General features: G+C 27.1%; 3 protein-coding genes across 3 annotated transcripts; all 3 read right to left on the bottom strand. All coding sequences in view use genetic code 12, as the record gives it.

The window, feature by feature from the left end:
- Nucleotides 1–2,116: 2,116 nt before the first annotated feature.
- On the bottom strand, nt 2,117–3,985 carry KGF54_005356 (uncharacterized protein; the record flags this gene model as incomplete). Its single annotated transcript, XM_051766145.1, has 1 exon — nt 2,117–3,985. One exon carries the CDS (start codon nt 3,983–3,985, stop codon nt 2,117–2,119), a length of 1,869 nt encoding a protein of 622 aa, XP_051617564.1.
- A 1,986-nt stretch (nt 3,986–5,971) lies between these two features.
- KGF54_005355 (uncharacterized protein) lies at nt 5,972–7,855 on the bottom strand (the record flags this gene model as incomplete). Its single annotated transcript, XM_051766144.1, has 1 exon — nt 5,972–7,855. The coding sequence occupies one exon, from the start codon at nt 7,853–7,855 to the stop codon at nt 5,972–5,974; it is 1,884 nt and encodes a 627-aa protein (XP_051617563.1).
- Nucleotides 7,856–10,630: 2,775 nt separating this feature from the next.
- On the bottom strand, nt 10,631–16,366 carry MLP1 (Mlp1p; the record flags this gene model as incomplete). The annotated part of the gene is made up of 1 exon (XM_051766143.1): nt 10,631–16,366. One exon carries the CDS (start codon nt 16,364–16,366, stop codon nt 10,631–10,633), a length of 5,736 nt encoding a protein of 1,911 aa, XP_051617562.1.
- Nucleotides 16,367–17,136: the final 770 nt, after the last annotated feature.

Here is a 17,136-nt window from a genome sequence, read left to right as displayed (position 1 = left end):
GAAAATAAATTTTTTTTTTTTATTTACAACCAAAAATATATTTATTATAATAATAATAAATAATAATAATTAATTAATGGAAATATGGGGTAAATAAAACAAAAATCTTTAAAAATCTAACTAACTTGTTAATGAATCAATATATTAATAGATTAGCAAATATTAATATGGACAATAAAGAATACTAATTGAAAACCGTTAATCAATTCATATGATTATTTAAATTTCAATTAGATGAAATTAAATGATTCATTCAAATAACAAATTATTTGTTGAATAGTTCATTAAAAAATTTCAATTGTTGAATTTTATTTAATTTTTAATTGAAATAAAATTATAATTAAAATGATTTTGTCTGTCTGATTTATTTAGTTTTATAATTTCTTTATAATTATTTTTTTGTTTATAAAGTATGAATTCTCGACTTTGTTACACACAAATTTGAATGTCGGATTGAAGTGTCGAGTTAAATTGTCGGATTAATGCGTGGATTAAATTGAAAAAATTAAATTTTTTAGCGTCTAAACTTGATAAAATTTAAATTTTTCAAGTAATAAATTGAAATGTGGGGTCAGTCAGTCATTTTTTTTAATATTCCATTATAGAATAATGAATCAATTAAAATTCAACGAATTGATGGTAGTTTAAATGATCAAAGATTGGTTGTGATTCATTCAGATATCCGAGCTAATATTAAATTATATTTATTTTGGACATTAAACATAAGACATAATCATTTACACACATTTAGTTAATAATTATTATTCTTATATTATTATAACATTTCTTAGATTTATAGATAATACGATTTAATAAGTCAAAAAATTAATTCTTATATAAATAATTACGATAAAATTTTTGTATTCGATAGATAAAAAGAACTACTCAGAATTAATAAAACTAAATAAAAAATAATAAATAATTTATTGATACATATGTAAGACAATGTCCCTTATATTTCTTAATAAGAAATTCTGTTTATTTGATTAATATTATAATTAATACTCTTTCTGTTTTCTATTCCCTTTGTTTCCCTTTAATCATTTGAAATAATAATTTATTTGATTAATCAAATAATAAACGAATTAAGAAAAGTTCTATTAATTTTTTATTTATTATAATAAAAAATTATTTTATTAAAAATAAAATAAAATATATTTTAAGGAAAAAAAAAAAAAACTCCGAAGAAATTTTAATTTTCCATTTATAATTAATTAATTAAAATTCTTTATATATTATTTATAATACTTTTAATATATAATTGATATTATTGGTACTAATTATTGTATATACATTAAATAACAAGTATATAATTAAAATTCAATTGATATTACTCACATACAGAAAATATTTAGGAATGAATTACAAATTTAAGTTGAAATATGTAGAATATATAGTCTAAAACAATTAATAATTTTTTCATATGCATGACCAAAATTTATTCTTTTTTCTATAAAAATTTAAGATGCGTCACATTTAAAGAAATTAATTAAAGAATTTATTACATACTATTATTAATTCATCAAAATAGTAATAAAAATAATTCATTCCTTTAATTACTTTATCAAACAATAATAAATTATTATTATTATTATCAGACATTTAATTATTATAATTATTTAACATTTTCTAATTAGATATAATAATTACTTTTTTTAAAACGATAACTCTTATTATTATTATATATTATCTACTTAAGATTGTTATTTAAGATTCGAAATCAAAGATTTTGTTGTCACTACTATACATAGATCTCTAGTTCAAGATCTCTAATTAATGGTTTGTGAAGCGCTAAATATTAACTTGTATACCTAATATTAATTTCTCCTCGAAGTTTTTGGCCAGGATATTACCAATTAATTTTCGAATTTCTAGTTCATCGATACCCTATTTTTGGACTTTTAATTTTCTGATCTTCTACTCATAAAAATTCAATAGATTATTGGTATATATTTATGAAAATATCAAACATATAAAAGTCATAAAACTGCAATATTATAGTTAAAAAATTACTATTCAAAAATTAATTTGAAAGTAGAATATCGTTTCCAACAAACTTTCTTCATTACTATCAAAGCAAATATTAAAATTCTGTTCTTCGTGATATTTCATCCTTCTAGGATTTTTTTTCATCTTCTTTATCTTCATCATCATTATCACTTGCTCTATTATGTTGCATCATATCTTCAACAAATTCAACACTTGGTTTATTTTTTTCCATATCATATTGTATATGATCATATCCTGTGTTACCCATTCTTGAATTTGTATATTTAATCTTATGAATTTGTGAATGATCAGGAATCAATTTATTACAACGTCTTAAATTGTACCATGGTAATGTAAATACTTCTTCAATTGATTCTAATGATCTACCTTTTAATTCAGGTAAAAAGAATCCCCAAACTAATGAGATTGATAAAACACCAACAAAGAAATAAAAAGCACCATATGGTTTCATTGCAATCATCATTTTCGGTAATGCTTTTGAATTACCATATTGATTTGCAAAATGAAATACCATTACTAAAGACTGAGCAAATGATCTTATACCTAATGGGAAAATTTCACCACCAATTAAATATTGAATTGAATTAAATCCAATTGTCCAAAAAACTCCACTAAAATAAATAGCTGCCAATGCACCAGTACTTGCTCTTTTAGCTGATCCAACTATTTCAGTACCATCAATAGCTGCTTGTGGTACTACTGTTAAAAAGATAGCATAATATAATAATGAACACATTTGACCACTAATACCAATAAATAATGCACCTCTTCTCCCTAATATATCAATAATAAAAAAAGCTGATAAATAAGCTGAAACAAATTTAACAACCCCTAAAATTGCAGACATTTTTAATTTATCAATACCTTTAATACCAACTAATGCAAATAATTCAGAAGCATAAATAGTAACTGCATTAGCTCCTGACCATTGACCTAATAATTGAGTACCACCACATATTATTAAAAATCTATAAGCAATACTCTTTTTTGTGAAAAGTAATCTAAAATTATTAATTAAACTTGATCCTCTTTGAGCTTCTTTTTCACTCATAACTTGTTCATTAATATCACTAATTTCTGCAACAATATATGGATGATCACTTGGTAAATTTCTTAATTTACTTAATTTTTCAACTGCCTTTTGTGGTTTATTAGTTTTTAATAACCATCTTGGACTTTCAACACTAAAGAAAAATGATGATACAAAAACTAAAACACTCATAATTATTTTCAATAATATAGTAACTCTCCATTGCCAATCATTTATCGATCCATTTGCATGTCTTGTAGGTATATGTAAAGCAGATCCATAATTTACGAAATAACCCAACATAATACCTAAATAAACAGCCCCTGCGAAGATACAATTAGCCATACCACGAATAGGACTTGGTGCAACTTCAGACATATAAACAGGTCCAATAGAAGTGGTTTGTCCAATAGCCAAACCTTCAATTAAACGACCAGCATATAATTGACCTACCGAAGATGAAGTAATTTGAATAATAGCAGCAACTAACCAAATAATACAAACAACTTGTACAGCACGAACTCTACCAAAATAATCAACTGATTTCATTGCAATCATAGATCCACCAATAGAACCTAATTGAACCATTGAAGTAATATTTGATTTTAAATTTGCTAATTGATGAATAGTTTTATTTGGAGCTTTTAATCCAAATCTTGCAACAAATGAAGGATTTGCAATATTTCCAGATATAGTTCCTTCATCAATACCTCTACAAGCACCTAATAAACCAAAAACTAAAATACTTAAATATAATGTTTTGTTTAAAATTTGTGGTGGATGATCTGATGTATCTACTGTAAATCTGAATCTACTCCAGAATGATTTTTTAGGTTCATCTTCGTTATAAGGAGAAGTTTTCGAGCCGCAATCTGATGAAACATCATTGTTTAATGAAGCAATTGATGCTGATTCCTTATTTTTTTTTTCTTGTGAATCTGACATCTTTTTAAAGTCTTGTATATCTCGTAAAAATTATTTTAGTAATATGCTTAAAGGGTATACAATATGAAAATTATTATTAAAAAAAAAAAAAAAAACTTGAATAAGATGGTGAAATTTTGCAGAAACAGAAGTCTCTTTATATACTAATTTTTTTGGATTAAGGAAGGAGAAAACTATGTAATAATATAATGAGAAAACTGCCTTCAAAGTAGCCCGGTAAAATACTTATTTTCATTTTGAATTATTATTTTGCAGCCAAATTTTGGGTTTTTTTTTTAAGATTTTGAAACAATCGCATAGAAACAAATGACACAAAACCTTAATTTATATCTACAATTCACGAATAAAGCAAATTAAATTCCTTAAGTATATGAAGTTTTACCCTTGAATGCAATGATAAACTTGGGTCAGTCAAGAAAAAAAAATAAGAAACGTTTAGTACTTCTCAATCAAATTTTTTGTGTTGAGCTCTAATTTTCATACAGTAATATTAGATTTAGGTCAAGAAAATTTTTGATTTTTTGAACAAGAAAAAAAAATTAAATTTTCTTTCAAACAATAAATTAATCTATAAAACTTTAAAAATTATGTAGAATAGATAAAATTAAAGTAAAATTAAGAGGGTTTTCAAAAATAAAGAAGTTCATAAGGATTGATAAAAAGTGGGGAACAATGATTGTTGATATTTGTTCATTTGAATATGTCTATACTATATTATAGTTTTGATAATCAAAATCAAAGTTTATATTTATGTGTTTTAAATAAATTTTTTTTTTATTTTATTTCTTCTTTTAAATTTGCGCTTTCTATCAACCTTTACATTTCTTGAGTTTGATTAGTCTCAAGTTATACTTTGAAAATTGCTAGTAGAATGAGCTCCAATAATGGGACTCAAGTTATAATGTGGTTTAGAATTTATTCTTAAGTCCCTATTGAAAGCATTACAGTAAGAAATTAAATACAACACTTGACTTGAATTTTAGAAAGGTACTATACTTAAGAGAATTACGATATATGATTAGAAGAATAAGTAAAATTATACTGTAGTTCACTAAGGTGCAAATTAACACTGAGTAGCATATAATGTTTTATCAAGATTCAAGTTGTAAACGTTTTGAGAAGCCAAGGAAATAAAGAAGATGTCCAACAAATTATATAGGATAACTTCAGCATTCAAAGAGCCCTCGTGAGCTCCCCTCATTATAAAAATGTCTCAACAAGAATCCCGAAACATCAACCAAATAAATTCAATACCAATTGTTGAAACGTCTCAATTATTCATTTGAGTCACAAAATGATTAGACAATTCCGGGTATTTTTTTTTCCAAAAGATGAAACTAGTCGAATAAAGAAAGTTTCAGATCGCTAAGTAGGTGACACTTTCAGTTTCATATCGTTCAAGGTACACTATCTTTAATATATTTTAAATACTCCGAGGCATTTGATTGAAAACCAATAGAATCAAATCGTTCAGCATAAATCTAGTCTTTTTTTGTAAACTTTTAAATTTAGAATCAACTTTTACCCCCAATTTTAGCAATGAATTATCCTAAAAATAGAAGCTAAATTAACTTTTTTTTAGACAATAATAAAATTGAACAACCTGCAAACTTCCCGAGTTTCCACATTCATTTTTAGCCGATGTATAAGCTGTAGTCAAAGTCGTACAATTCGAGGTTAAAATATAGTAAAATTCAAAAACTTAAAAAAGAACATTAGGATGGAAAATTTTAGGCGGCCAAACTTGATATTACCCATTTTATGAAACTCGTTATTATTTCATTATTAAAAACACTAATTAATTTGAACATTGGTATATATTTATAAAAAAACTCATTACATATCAAACATATAAAAACTTATAAAATATTCTATAACACTTCAATCTTAACTAAAAATTGATTTAAAATGTGTTAAACAAAAAATCTCCCTTACTATCAAAGTAGAAAATCAAATTTTGTTCTTTATATTTTATTCTTCATCTCTTTACAATTTTTTTTCATCTTCTTTATCTTCATCATCATTATCACTTGCTCTATTATGTTGCATCATATCTTCAACAAATTCAACACTTGGTTTATTTTTTTCCATATCATATTGTATATGATCATATCCTGTATTACCCATTCTCGAATTTGTATATTTAATCTTATGAATTTGTGAATGATCAGGAATCAATTTATTACAACGTCTTAAATTATACCATGGTAATGTAAATACTTCTTCGATTGATTCTAATGATCTACCTTTTAATTCAGGTAAAAAGAATCCCCAAACTAAAGAGATTGATAAAACACCAACAAAGAAATAAAAAGCACCATATGGTTTCATTGCAATCATCATTTTAGGTAATGCTTTTGAGTTACCATATTGATTTGCGAAATGTAAAACCATTACTAAAGATTGAGCAAACGATCTAATTCCCAATGGAAAAATTTCACCACCAATTAAATACTGAACTGAATTAAAACCTACAGTCCAGAATGTACCACTCAAGAAAATTGATGCTAATGCACCAGTACTTGCTCTTTTAGCTGATCCAGCTAATTCTGTACCATCGGAAGCTGCCTGTGGGACGATTGTCAAAAAGATAGCATAATATAACATACAACATAATTGACCACCAATACCAATGTATAAAGCTGTTTTTCTACCTAATATATCAATAATGAAAAAAGCAGATAAGTAAGCTGAAACAAATTTAACGACCCCTAAAACAGCAGACATTTTTAATTTATCAATACCTTCAACACCAACTAATGCAAATAATTCAGAAGCATAAATAGTAACAGCGTTTGCACCTGACCATTGACCTAAAACTTGAGTAGCACCAGCGATACAAAAAAACCTATAAGCAATACTTTTATTAGTAAAAATTTGTTTGAAATTGTTCAATAAACTAGAATTTTTTGTTGCTTCTTTTTCACTCATTACCTGTTCATTTATATCACTAATTTCTGCAATAACATATGGATGATCAGTAGGTAAGTTTCTTAATTTACTTAATTTTTCAACTGCCTTTTGTGGTTTATTAGTTTTTAATAACCATCTTGGACTTTCAACACTAAAGAAAAATGATGATACAAAAACTAAAACACTCATAATTATTTTCAATAATATAGTAACTCTCCATTGCCAATCATTAATTGATCCATTTGCATGTTTTGCAGGTATATGTAAAGCAGATCCATAGTTTACAAAATAACCCAACATGATACCAAAATAAACAGCACCTGCAAAGATACAATTAGCCATACCACGAATAGGACTTGGTGCAACTTCAGACATATAAACAGGTCCAATAGAAGTGGTTTGACCAATAGCTAAACCTTCAATTAAACGACCAGCGTATAATTGACCAACACTTGACGAAGTAATTTGTATAATTGCTCCAACTAACCAAAGAACACAAACTATTTGCATTGCACGGACTCTACCAAAATAATCAACTGATTTCATAGCTATTATAGCACCACCAATAGAACCTAATTGAACCATTGATGTAATGTTTGATTTCAAATTTGCTAATTGATCAACAGATTTTCCTGGTGCTTTTAATCCAAATCTTGCAATGAATGAAGGATTTGCAATATTTCCTGAAATATTACCTTCATCAATACCTCTTCCAGCTCCCAATATACCAAACACTAATATACTTAAATATAATTTTGCATTTAAAATTTGTGGTGGATGATCTGATGTATCTACTGTAAATCTAAATTTTTGCCAAAATGATTTTTTTTCATGCTGTGAATATGGTGGTGTTGATGAACCACTTTGTAAGGGACTATTATTTTCTGAAAGTTTATGTTGTTGAAGTGAATTAATTGAAGTTATTTCATCATTTCTATTTGATTGTAAATTTGACATATTTCTTGGAAGGATCTAAAGTATTTTCTTGGTATTTCGTAAAGTAAATAAGCAGATTTTTCTTGGTCAAAATATAAAAAAACTAAAAATTCTTAAAAATCTAAAAGAATTAAGGAATCACAAGTATTTATAATAGATTAAATTTTAAGAAAGGGGAACAAAAGTTACATAGAAGTTTATCGTTGTTACATAATTAAATATTATATTTCTACTGAATTTTGCAGCCTATTTTTAGTTTTGTACCACAAATTTTAAAACAATTAAAAAAGCAAATATCATTTCTCCATATCATTTTACATAAAAACAATAGAATAAAGTTTTTTTTTTCAGCAGAATTGCTAAAAATGTTCGAGTGATTTAAAACCAACTACATACCCGGAGTAAATAACATAGAGAAAATCAGTTTGAAACGTACTGTAATAAAAAGATTTTTGTTGAGTTATAATACTAACTTCAGAAACGCACCTTAATTTTAGTCAAAAAAAATAGTTTTAATTCAATGGTTAAAAATTTAGAAAAGTCTCCAAAAAATCTGATTGATAAATTTAAACTTCTTAACCGAGTAAAACTCGATCCATTTGTCTTTAAATTATGATCATTAAACAAAATCAATTGAAATTTTGAACAATAAAATTAGAGATGAAAGTGGGGAATACTTGAATAGAAAATTGTTTTGTGTTATTTTAAAATATTAATAGATTTAAAAAGATGTATGAAGTTTTAAATTATCAAACTTAAGTTCATAACTATTTATATGTACGTTTCTAAGATTTTGGGTTATAAATTCTTTTGAAATAGTTTTAACATTCCACCACCACGTTATCTTCAATCATATCAGAAGAGAGATAAGTCCTGGGACTATTATATGAGAACGGATTCCACAGTTGCTAAAAAACTGCTTTGCTGTCAAAACTGGCTTATAATACTTTCTTTGTCTTTTGTATTGCTTTAGTATTATTTTGCCAGCCGGTTAAATATTTAAGATTGTAAAGGAAGTTACATTAAGAAATTATTTTAGAAATTATTTTTTTAGAGAATTCAAAGCCTTACTACCTAAGTTTTAAAAAATATGTCAAGCACAAAAACATGAATCATCTTTCCGTTTAAAGTTTTTATAGTTTGAATAAAAAAAAATTTGTTTTAAATATAAAAAATTATGCATAAATTTCATTTAAAATATAACCAAAAAAAAGTGGGGTGGAATTAATAGTTAATGTTTAATTTATTATTAATAATTTATACGATTTCGAATAATTTTTATAGTAATAATTAACCAACTTCTTATAAATATACGTTTGTAAAAAATGTAAAACTAACCCTAATCTTGTTAAATACGATTTAACACCTTTTTTATAATTAAACAATTAAAACAAGGCATACAGTTAAGAATTTGGCTACATCAAATTGTTATATTTGCTCGAAATGATCAGATGACTTGCTTTTCATTTTGATCATTCGAGTTTTAAATAGAAAGTTATGAAACAATAGAAATTATTTAAAACAAAAAGATCTTACTTTAGTTAAAAATATATTTTTAATTGTTCTTAAAACAAGGCAAAAACTCATTTTCAAGTAATCTTTAATTAAAATATTATTGTTTTAACAACAACAAATAGATTCAAATTAATAATATAACCTAATCTATTGGGTTAGAAATCAAGAATTAAATATAATTCTGGGGTAAAATAATAGATTTAATTACTTTTGTACTCTTTCGTCTATCTATATTTAGTAAAATTTGAGGTTCCAACAAAATAATTTAGATTTTTGATCCTTCATATTTTCAGATTCAAACGAGTTTCACCGAGACTCAATACAAACAGTTTTTAATTAACGTTTAAGTTTTTGATAAAGCCATTTGTAAAAAAAAAAAAAATTTTTATGTTCTTCTTCTCCTCTTTTTTTAAAATTTAATTTTTTTTTTTTTTCAAAAATTATTCAAATGGTTATGAATGTTTTAAATTTAAATAAAGTTTACATTAATAAAAAAAAAAAAATTATCGTGTTTCCATTTATGTCAATATAACAAGCCTTCTCGTGAAAAAAAGTACAGTACTCTAGTAGCCGTATTTTGTCATTTGACTATAGATTTGTAATTATTTAATATACTTCAAATAATTTGATTATACTCAAGACTTTATAGGAATGAAATTTTTAAAGATTTATTTATTATTTTAAATCAAAATAAATCCGAGTATGATCGGTTATAAAATCTGTAACAAATTTTCAATTTAAATTATTATTCAAATTTTTTTACTAAAATATTTTTTATTCATAAAAATTTTAGGTTGAAGTTTAAAGCTTAAAAATAATCCAAAGTTGATCATCATTACTAAGTTTTAGTTTTAATCGAGAGATAAATATTTAACAAAATTGATATTTTTCCCCTCAAATAATTTAAGAAAATAATAGCATGAGTTTATATATGAACTTCCAAAATTACTTAACCATTACATATTGTCAAATGTGATTTCAAATTATGGAATGTTTGAGTTCTATTTTCGCGCTTTGAGCCCGGTTGTATTACTTACATATTAATTTCTCTACCCCGCCAACTAGAATTTTTTTGACTTTCAAGGTAAATTTCTACCTTGCAAAAATCAAGAAAAAAACATTTATCAGAATAATTAGAGATGATAGAAATGCTAACTACAAACTTAGCTAATACATATTACAGTTTACAAGTTTATTTAAAATTATACAGTTATGTAAAATCAACCACACCCTTAATTATCACAACCAAAATGTCTAATTTAAACGTTCTTATCTACTTAATCATTGATTTTTAGTTTTTTTGATCTTTGGTCTTTCATCTTCTAGTGATCTCTTTCTTTCAAATATGAGTGGTTGTTTGGCAGTTGTTGTATCATTTGTATTAGTAGATAATGCAGCATTTGCATTTGCACTTTTTCTTGCCTCTGTTTTGGCAATTGCTGGACGTTTTATCATTGAAGTTGATGCTGCATGAGGTTGCCCAAATGATATTGGTGGGACTGACGATCTTGGTGGAAGTGATGGTAAAACTGTTGTAGGTGGTGTATTATTTGTTGATGCAGGTGGTTGCGTAGTTGTAATTGTGTTTAAATTATTTGATGATGTCTCTGTAGCTGATGAATTTTGAGCTTTGACTTCGGATTGTTGTTGTGTTTGCAACGGTGGTTGTCCTTGTGATTGTACTTGCGATTGTACTTGTGGTTGAACTTGTGGTTGAACTTGTGGTTGAGCTTGTGGTTGAGCTTGTGGTTGAGTTTGTGGTTGAGCTTGTGGTTGAGTTTGTGGTTGAGCTTGTAGTTGAGCTTGAGGTTGAGCTTGTGATTGAGCCTGTGGTTGAGTTTGTGGTTGAGTTTGTGGTTGAGTTTGTGGTTGAGTTTGTGGTTGAGTTTGTGGTTGAGTTTGTGGTTGAGTTTGTGGTTGAGCTTGAGGTTGAGCTTGAGGTTGAGCTTGTGATTGAGCCTGTGGTTGAGCCTGTGGTTGAGCTTGCACCTTTGGTGATTGTGTATCTTGTGCAATGGAAGGTGATTGAATAGGTCTCACATATTTATTAGATGCAGCACCAAAATTATTTGCTTGAGGTTTAGATTGAAATGCAGGATTATTTAAATTTGAATTACTTGGAGTTGTAATTGAAGTAACTCCAGATTGTACGGAGGAACTCGGTTGAACATTTTGTGATTTAACAGGAGTATTGAGTGAAATTGATGCCAATGAAGGAAGGGAAGTGTTCCCGGAGGAAGATGGAAAACTTGAAGATGTTTGAGGCTGTGATATAGATTGAGGTTGAGTTGAATTAGCTTGTGTGTGCACTACTGGAGCTTGATTTGATGGCTGAGTTTGAGTTAATGGTTGTGGGCTTTGTTTTACTTTTGCCTCTGATTCAAATTTCTCAACCTTCCTATTCAACATTTTCAATTTGAATTCAAATTTTTTCTCAACTTCTTGTCTAACTTTTTCCTTTTCTGAATTTAATTTTATTTGAAATAATTTATTTTCATCTTCTAACTTTTTGGATAATTCATCATTTTTCTTTTTCAATTCATCCTTATTACCATTTCCATTAACTAAGGATGATCTTAATTTTTCTTTTTCCTTTTCTAATTGTGATTTAAAATTTGATTCCAATGTTGTTAATTTTTTTTGTAACTCATTTTTCTCTTGTATTAATTGATCATTAGGAGTTTTAATTAATTCTTCAACTTTGGTTTTGAGTTTATTTTTTTCTTCTTCTCTGGAGTCGATTTCTTTTCTCATTGCTAATATTCTTTCATTAGCTTTTGTTTTCAATTTCTCCATTTGTTCTTGCATTTTTAAGATCTCTGGACTTGGACCTTTTGGTGTCTCTGGTTTTGGTGCCTTACTAGCTGATATAGCTTTTAATCTGGCATTCTCTTCCGTCAATAATTTCAATCTTTGTTGATCAACAGTTGCTTGTGAATTCAGGTTCAGAGCTTTTTGTTTAATTGCAGTTAATTCATTTTGTAATTTTGACAATTCGATCTTTGAGCTTGTTATCTCTTGAACTTTTTTATTATTTTCTTGTGCTAAGGATGCATTTGTTTGTTTTAATATTTTGATTTGTTCTAGCTGATTATTCAAAGCAGCTTGCTCTTTATCATTATCAGTTACATTTAATGATTGTGATGCTACTGAATTGTTATTAGCTGCTTTCAAAGATTGTTCTAATTTATTTTTCAAACTTGAGTTTTCTTCTTCTAATGTTGACAATTTATAATCAATACTTTCTTTTTCACGACGATAGTATTCAAGAATTTGTTTGAAATCATCTGAACCATCTTGATTTTCTGCGTTACCATCTGTTTTTGATAACTCTAATTGATTAAATAAAAGTTTATTTTGATTTTCCAATTCATTAATTTTCTTGCGAGACAAGGCTTTTTCACTTTCCAGATCTAAATTTTTTGAATCTAAATCATCCTCAATTTGTTTGATTCTTATATTTTCTTTCTTTAACTCTGCAATGATAGTTTCGTTTTCTTCAGCTTGTGCTTTCAATAAATCAATTTGTTGACCCAAGGGTTTAATTTTATTTGACTCTTCTTGTAATTTTTGCTGTAAAATATTCGCTATATTTTTTTCATTCGTAAGACTGCTATTAAGATTATTAAATCTCTCTTGATAAATTTTTTCTAAATTATTTAATTTTTCAACTTTTTCTAATGATTTTTTCAATTGAGTTTCAATTTCACCGAATTTTTGTTTTATTGATGTAATTTCTTGCTCTTTTGTAGTTATTGTTAATTCTAATTTATTATACTCTTCTTTTTGAGCCCTGTTCACATCTATTTGCTCTTTTAATTTATCTTGAATTTGTCCCTTTTCTGTTTTAAACACTTCATTTGCTTGCACGATTGACTTTTCTTTATTCTGTATAATTTCTGAAAGTTGTGATATTCGAGATCTACTATGTATTAAATCATCATTCAATTTTTGAATTTCTGGAGCAGTTAAATTGGTTAATACGGATTTTTTAAGTTGGTCTATCATTTTTTCTTTCTCCATTAACTCATTTTTGCTTTGTAATAATTGTGATGCTAGTTCATTAATTTGTTCTAAATTGGTATTTTGTGCCTTGAAAGACATTTCCGATTGACTTAATAGTATGTTAATTTTTTGATCTTTTTCATTTAATTTTGATTGAGTTGCTTTTATTGATTCATTTGATTCATCTAGTTTCTTGGAAAATTCTTTAATTGATAAATCTTTTTCTTTTAACATAGTTTGTAAGTTTTGGATCAATTCATTCACTTTTGATTTATCATCTCTTAAACTTGAAGCTTCTTGTTTTAACGTAGCGTTCATTTGTTTGGTGAATTCTATTTCTTGTAAAAGGGAAGTATTCGTTAGTTTGAACTCTGATATTTTCAATTCCAAATCTTGACATTTTTGAATTTTTTCGTTAAGTTGTCCCTCAAATTTATTGACTTGCTTTGACATATATTCCAAATCTAATTTTATGTGATCTTTTTCAGCAATAGCAGCTTTGGTTGCTTTCTCACTACTTGACAATTTAGTTTCCATGAACGCTGCTGATTGTTGTGCTAAAGATAACCGAGATGTAAGTTCTTTTTCAGAATGTTTGACTTGTTCAAGCTCTTCTTTGTACTTTCTAATTGATTTTGAGGATTCCTCTTTTAATTTGTTTATTATTTGTTCATATTCTGAATCTTTTCCATTAATTTCAACCATTGTACTATTTTCAACTCCATTAGCTAAATTGTAATTAAACTTCTTTAATGCATCTCTTTCCTTGGTAACTGCATTTAATTTGGCAGTGATTTTCTCCAACTCAGCGTCTAATGACAATATTGCTTCCTGAGCTTCATCAATGGCAGTTGATTCTATATTGTCACTCTCCTCTTCTGTATTTTCCAATCTTTTTGTGAGCTGTCTTACTGTTGAAAATAATTCTTGATTTTTTTCCAAAAGCTCTTTTACATTTTTAAAACCTAAAAGTCTATCCCTGAGTAATTTGTCAGATTGTGATTCTATAATGTCATCAAAATTACCAGTGGTTGCTAATATTTTTTCAATATGATTCTTTTCCGCTAACGATAAAGGTTCGGCATTATTTTCTCTTATTTGAGAATGAATCAAATAATAACACATTTGACGTCCCAAATCTTGAATTACTTTTTTCAAATTTGTAATTTCATTTTCATTATCAACCAATCTTGATCTTAATCTTTTACAATCTTTTTCAGTCTCTAGTTTTTCTGAACTTAATGAGTCCATTGTTGCTTGTAGTTTTGTGATATTTGATTCATAAAAAGTTATTTGATCCCTATAATTGGCCATTGCGGGCTTTTTCGAATCTAATTCAATTATGAAAGCTTCGAGTTGTTTTTCGATATTTTCCTTTTGTAGTCTTTCAATAGTTAATTGCTTTTTGATATGATTATATTCAGTATATAAATCAGTTAATGAAATTCCCGCTTCTCCAACGTTATGATCGTTTGATGATGATATTAATTTTGAATCTAAAGCTAGTTTTAATCTATCCACTTTCTCATTTAACTCTAATATTTCCTCGTTTTGATCGGTTACTGTAGTTTTGAGGGTTGAAATTGATTGATCAGATCTGTATTTAAGATCATCTGAGTACGCTTCCAATTGTTCAATTCTGGCTTCACGTTGATCACTTTGAAGTTTGGTCAATTCTAGTAATTCCTTCGTTGCATTTGCTTCTTTTAAAAAGCGATCTTCAATTGTTTTTGATTTTTTTTCCAATTCAGAATATTTGGTTTGTTGTGTTTCTAAGGAGCTCTTTAATTCATCAATTAATTTTTGCTGAGTCTGAGATGATAATTCTAATTTATGGGCTCTATGTACTAAATCTGATGATTGTGATTCATTTTTAAGTCTTTCGTGTTCATATTTTTTCATTATATCTGATAATTTGGATTGAGATGATTCTAATTCTTTATTAAACCATTCTTTTTGATTTTTCAAATAATTGATTTCATTTTGTGCCTTGGTTAATTCTAATTTACTGTTGAACCTTTCATTTTCTGATCTATTATACTCTGATACTAGTTGATTGATTTTTTTACTTTGCTCCACGTTCATTGTTGATATTTCTTCAATTTTCTGTAGGTATTTAACTTCAGTTTGACTTTGATGTTCTTTTAATTCTATAATCTCATTTATTTTTTCTTCTTCTGATTTTTTTAAAACACCAAGTTTTGAATTTAATTGATCATTATACTCTTGAAGCTCTTTTATATTGTTTTGTTGCTCGTTGCATTGGGAAATAATATTTGAGTTTTCTTTTTGTAAAGTGAGCAATGCTTTATCGAATTCAATGGTTTTTTGTTGTAGTTTGTTTGTGATATTGGCATTAGTTTTTGAACTCAATTCCACATCTGATTTTAATTTTTCGTTTTGAGATAGTATAATTTTATTATCTTGAGCTTTCAAGACTAAGTTCTTAAAAAGTTTTTCATCATGGATCGAGCTTAAAGTATCTGAGTCAACGCTCAAGTAAGTTTTAATTAATTTGATTGAATCCTCATCCAAATTCAGTGTTTGCGGTAGTATATTGTTTCTAATAGGTGAACTCGCAACTATAGCTGTTGAGTTACCTAGTTCATGATCGTCATTATTATCCTTGGCTACATCGAAAAGTTTGGGAGTAACTATTAAGTCTTGATCTTTTAATGGAGGCAATGATTTAGACGGAGTCGTATAATGTTGTTTATCATTCAGAAGTGGTTGTAAAAACGATGTATGTGGATCATCATGAATCAGTTCATCCCCAATTTCGTAAATCAGGTTCTCTTTGTCATCATCTTTTGATTTCTGATCAGTAGTATTTTCCTCGTTCGCTAATTCAATTGATGTTGTTGGTTGTATTTGATTTGAATTTTGATGATTAATGGCTGGTAATGAGGTCTCTCGTTGAATATCGACATCAGTTTGTTTTAATTTTGTATCCTGATTATTTTCAACTTCTGTGTTTTGATCATTTACAATTGGTGATGTATCATCGCCCATGCTTAATAAATGAGTGATGTCAATAGATTGATGTCAAATGAAACAAGATTCAATTTGACTTTGATCATATTGCATATCATTCTAATATTTGTTTTTTTGGTTGTACGCATGTCAAATTTCAATGACGTGTTTTGATAACATGTTACGACACTGATAAGAATAGATTAACGTTAAATTTAAAGATAGCTTGACCTTTAAAGTCTGGGACAATCAAGTAACTTTTAGTACTTAGAGTAACTTTGGAATCATATATAAGCTGAGTGTGTTCAACATGCATTTTACAAGTCAAATTATTAAGTTCTATAAAACTGGTGCTTTTTCTTCCTAAAAATGGACAAGATATTCTGAGCTTGATTCTTTCAATTATTGTGAAACGCTTTACATTACTTAATAGAAGTAATTGGCCTCTAATATTTATTGATCACCAATTCTAAAAAAGAATGTCATTTTTCATGTAATGTCATGTTTTCTATTGCGGTAGGGCTTCAGCCCTTTTTTCTTCTCTTTTGCCACCGTTAGAGCACGTGAACACATAATGATTAAAAGAATGCGAGAAAAAAATTAACTATGTAATATACAAAATTTCTAAAGATAATTTTCAATTTTACAACTTAATCATCAATTATCACATACAAACCAACCAACCATGATTGAACCATCATTAAAAGCTTTGGCTTCAAAATATAATTGTGAAAAATCAATCTGTCGTAAATGTTATGCTAGATTACCACCAAGAGCAACCAACTGTCGTAAAAGAAAATGTGGTCACA

Source organism: Candida jiufengensis (assembly GCF_024610255.1).
Source record: "Candida jiufengensis strain CBS 10846 chromosome Unknown scaffold12, whole genome shotgun sequence".
Classification (NCBI taxonomy): Eukaryota; Fungi; Ascomycota; class Pichiomycetes; order Serinales; family Debaryomycetaceae; genus Lodderomyces; species Lodderomyces jiufengensis.
The sequence above is the reverse complement of the archived record's forward strand: the minus strand, read 5'-3'. Positions and strand labels throughout refer to the sequence as shown.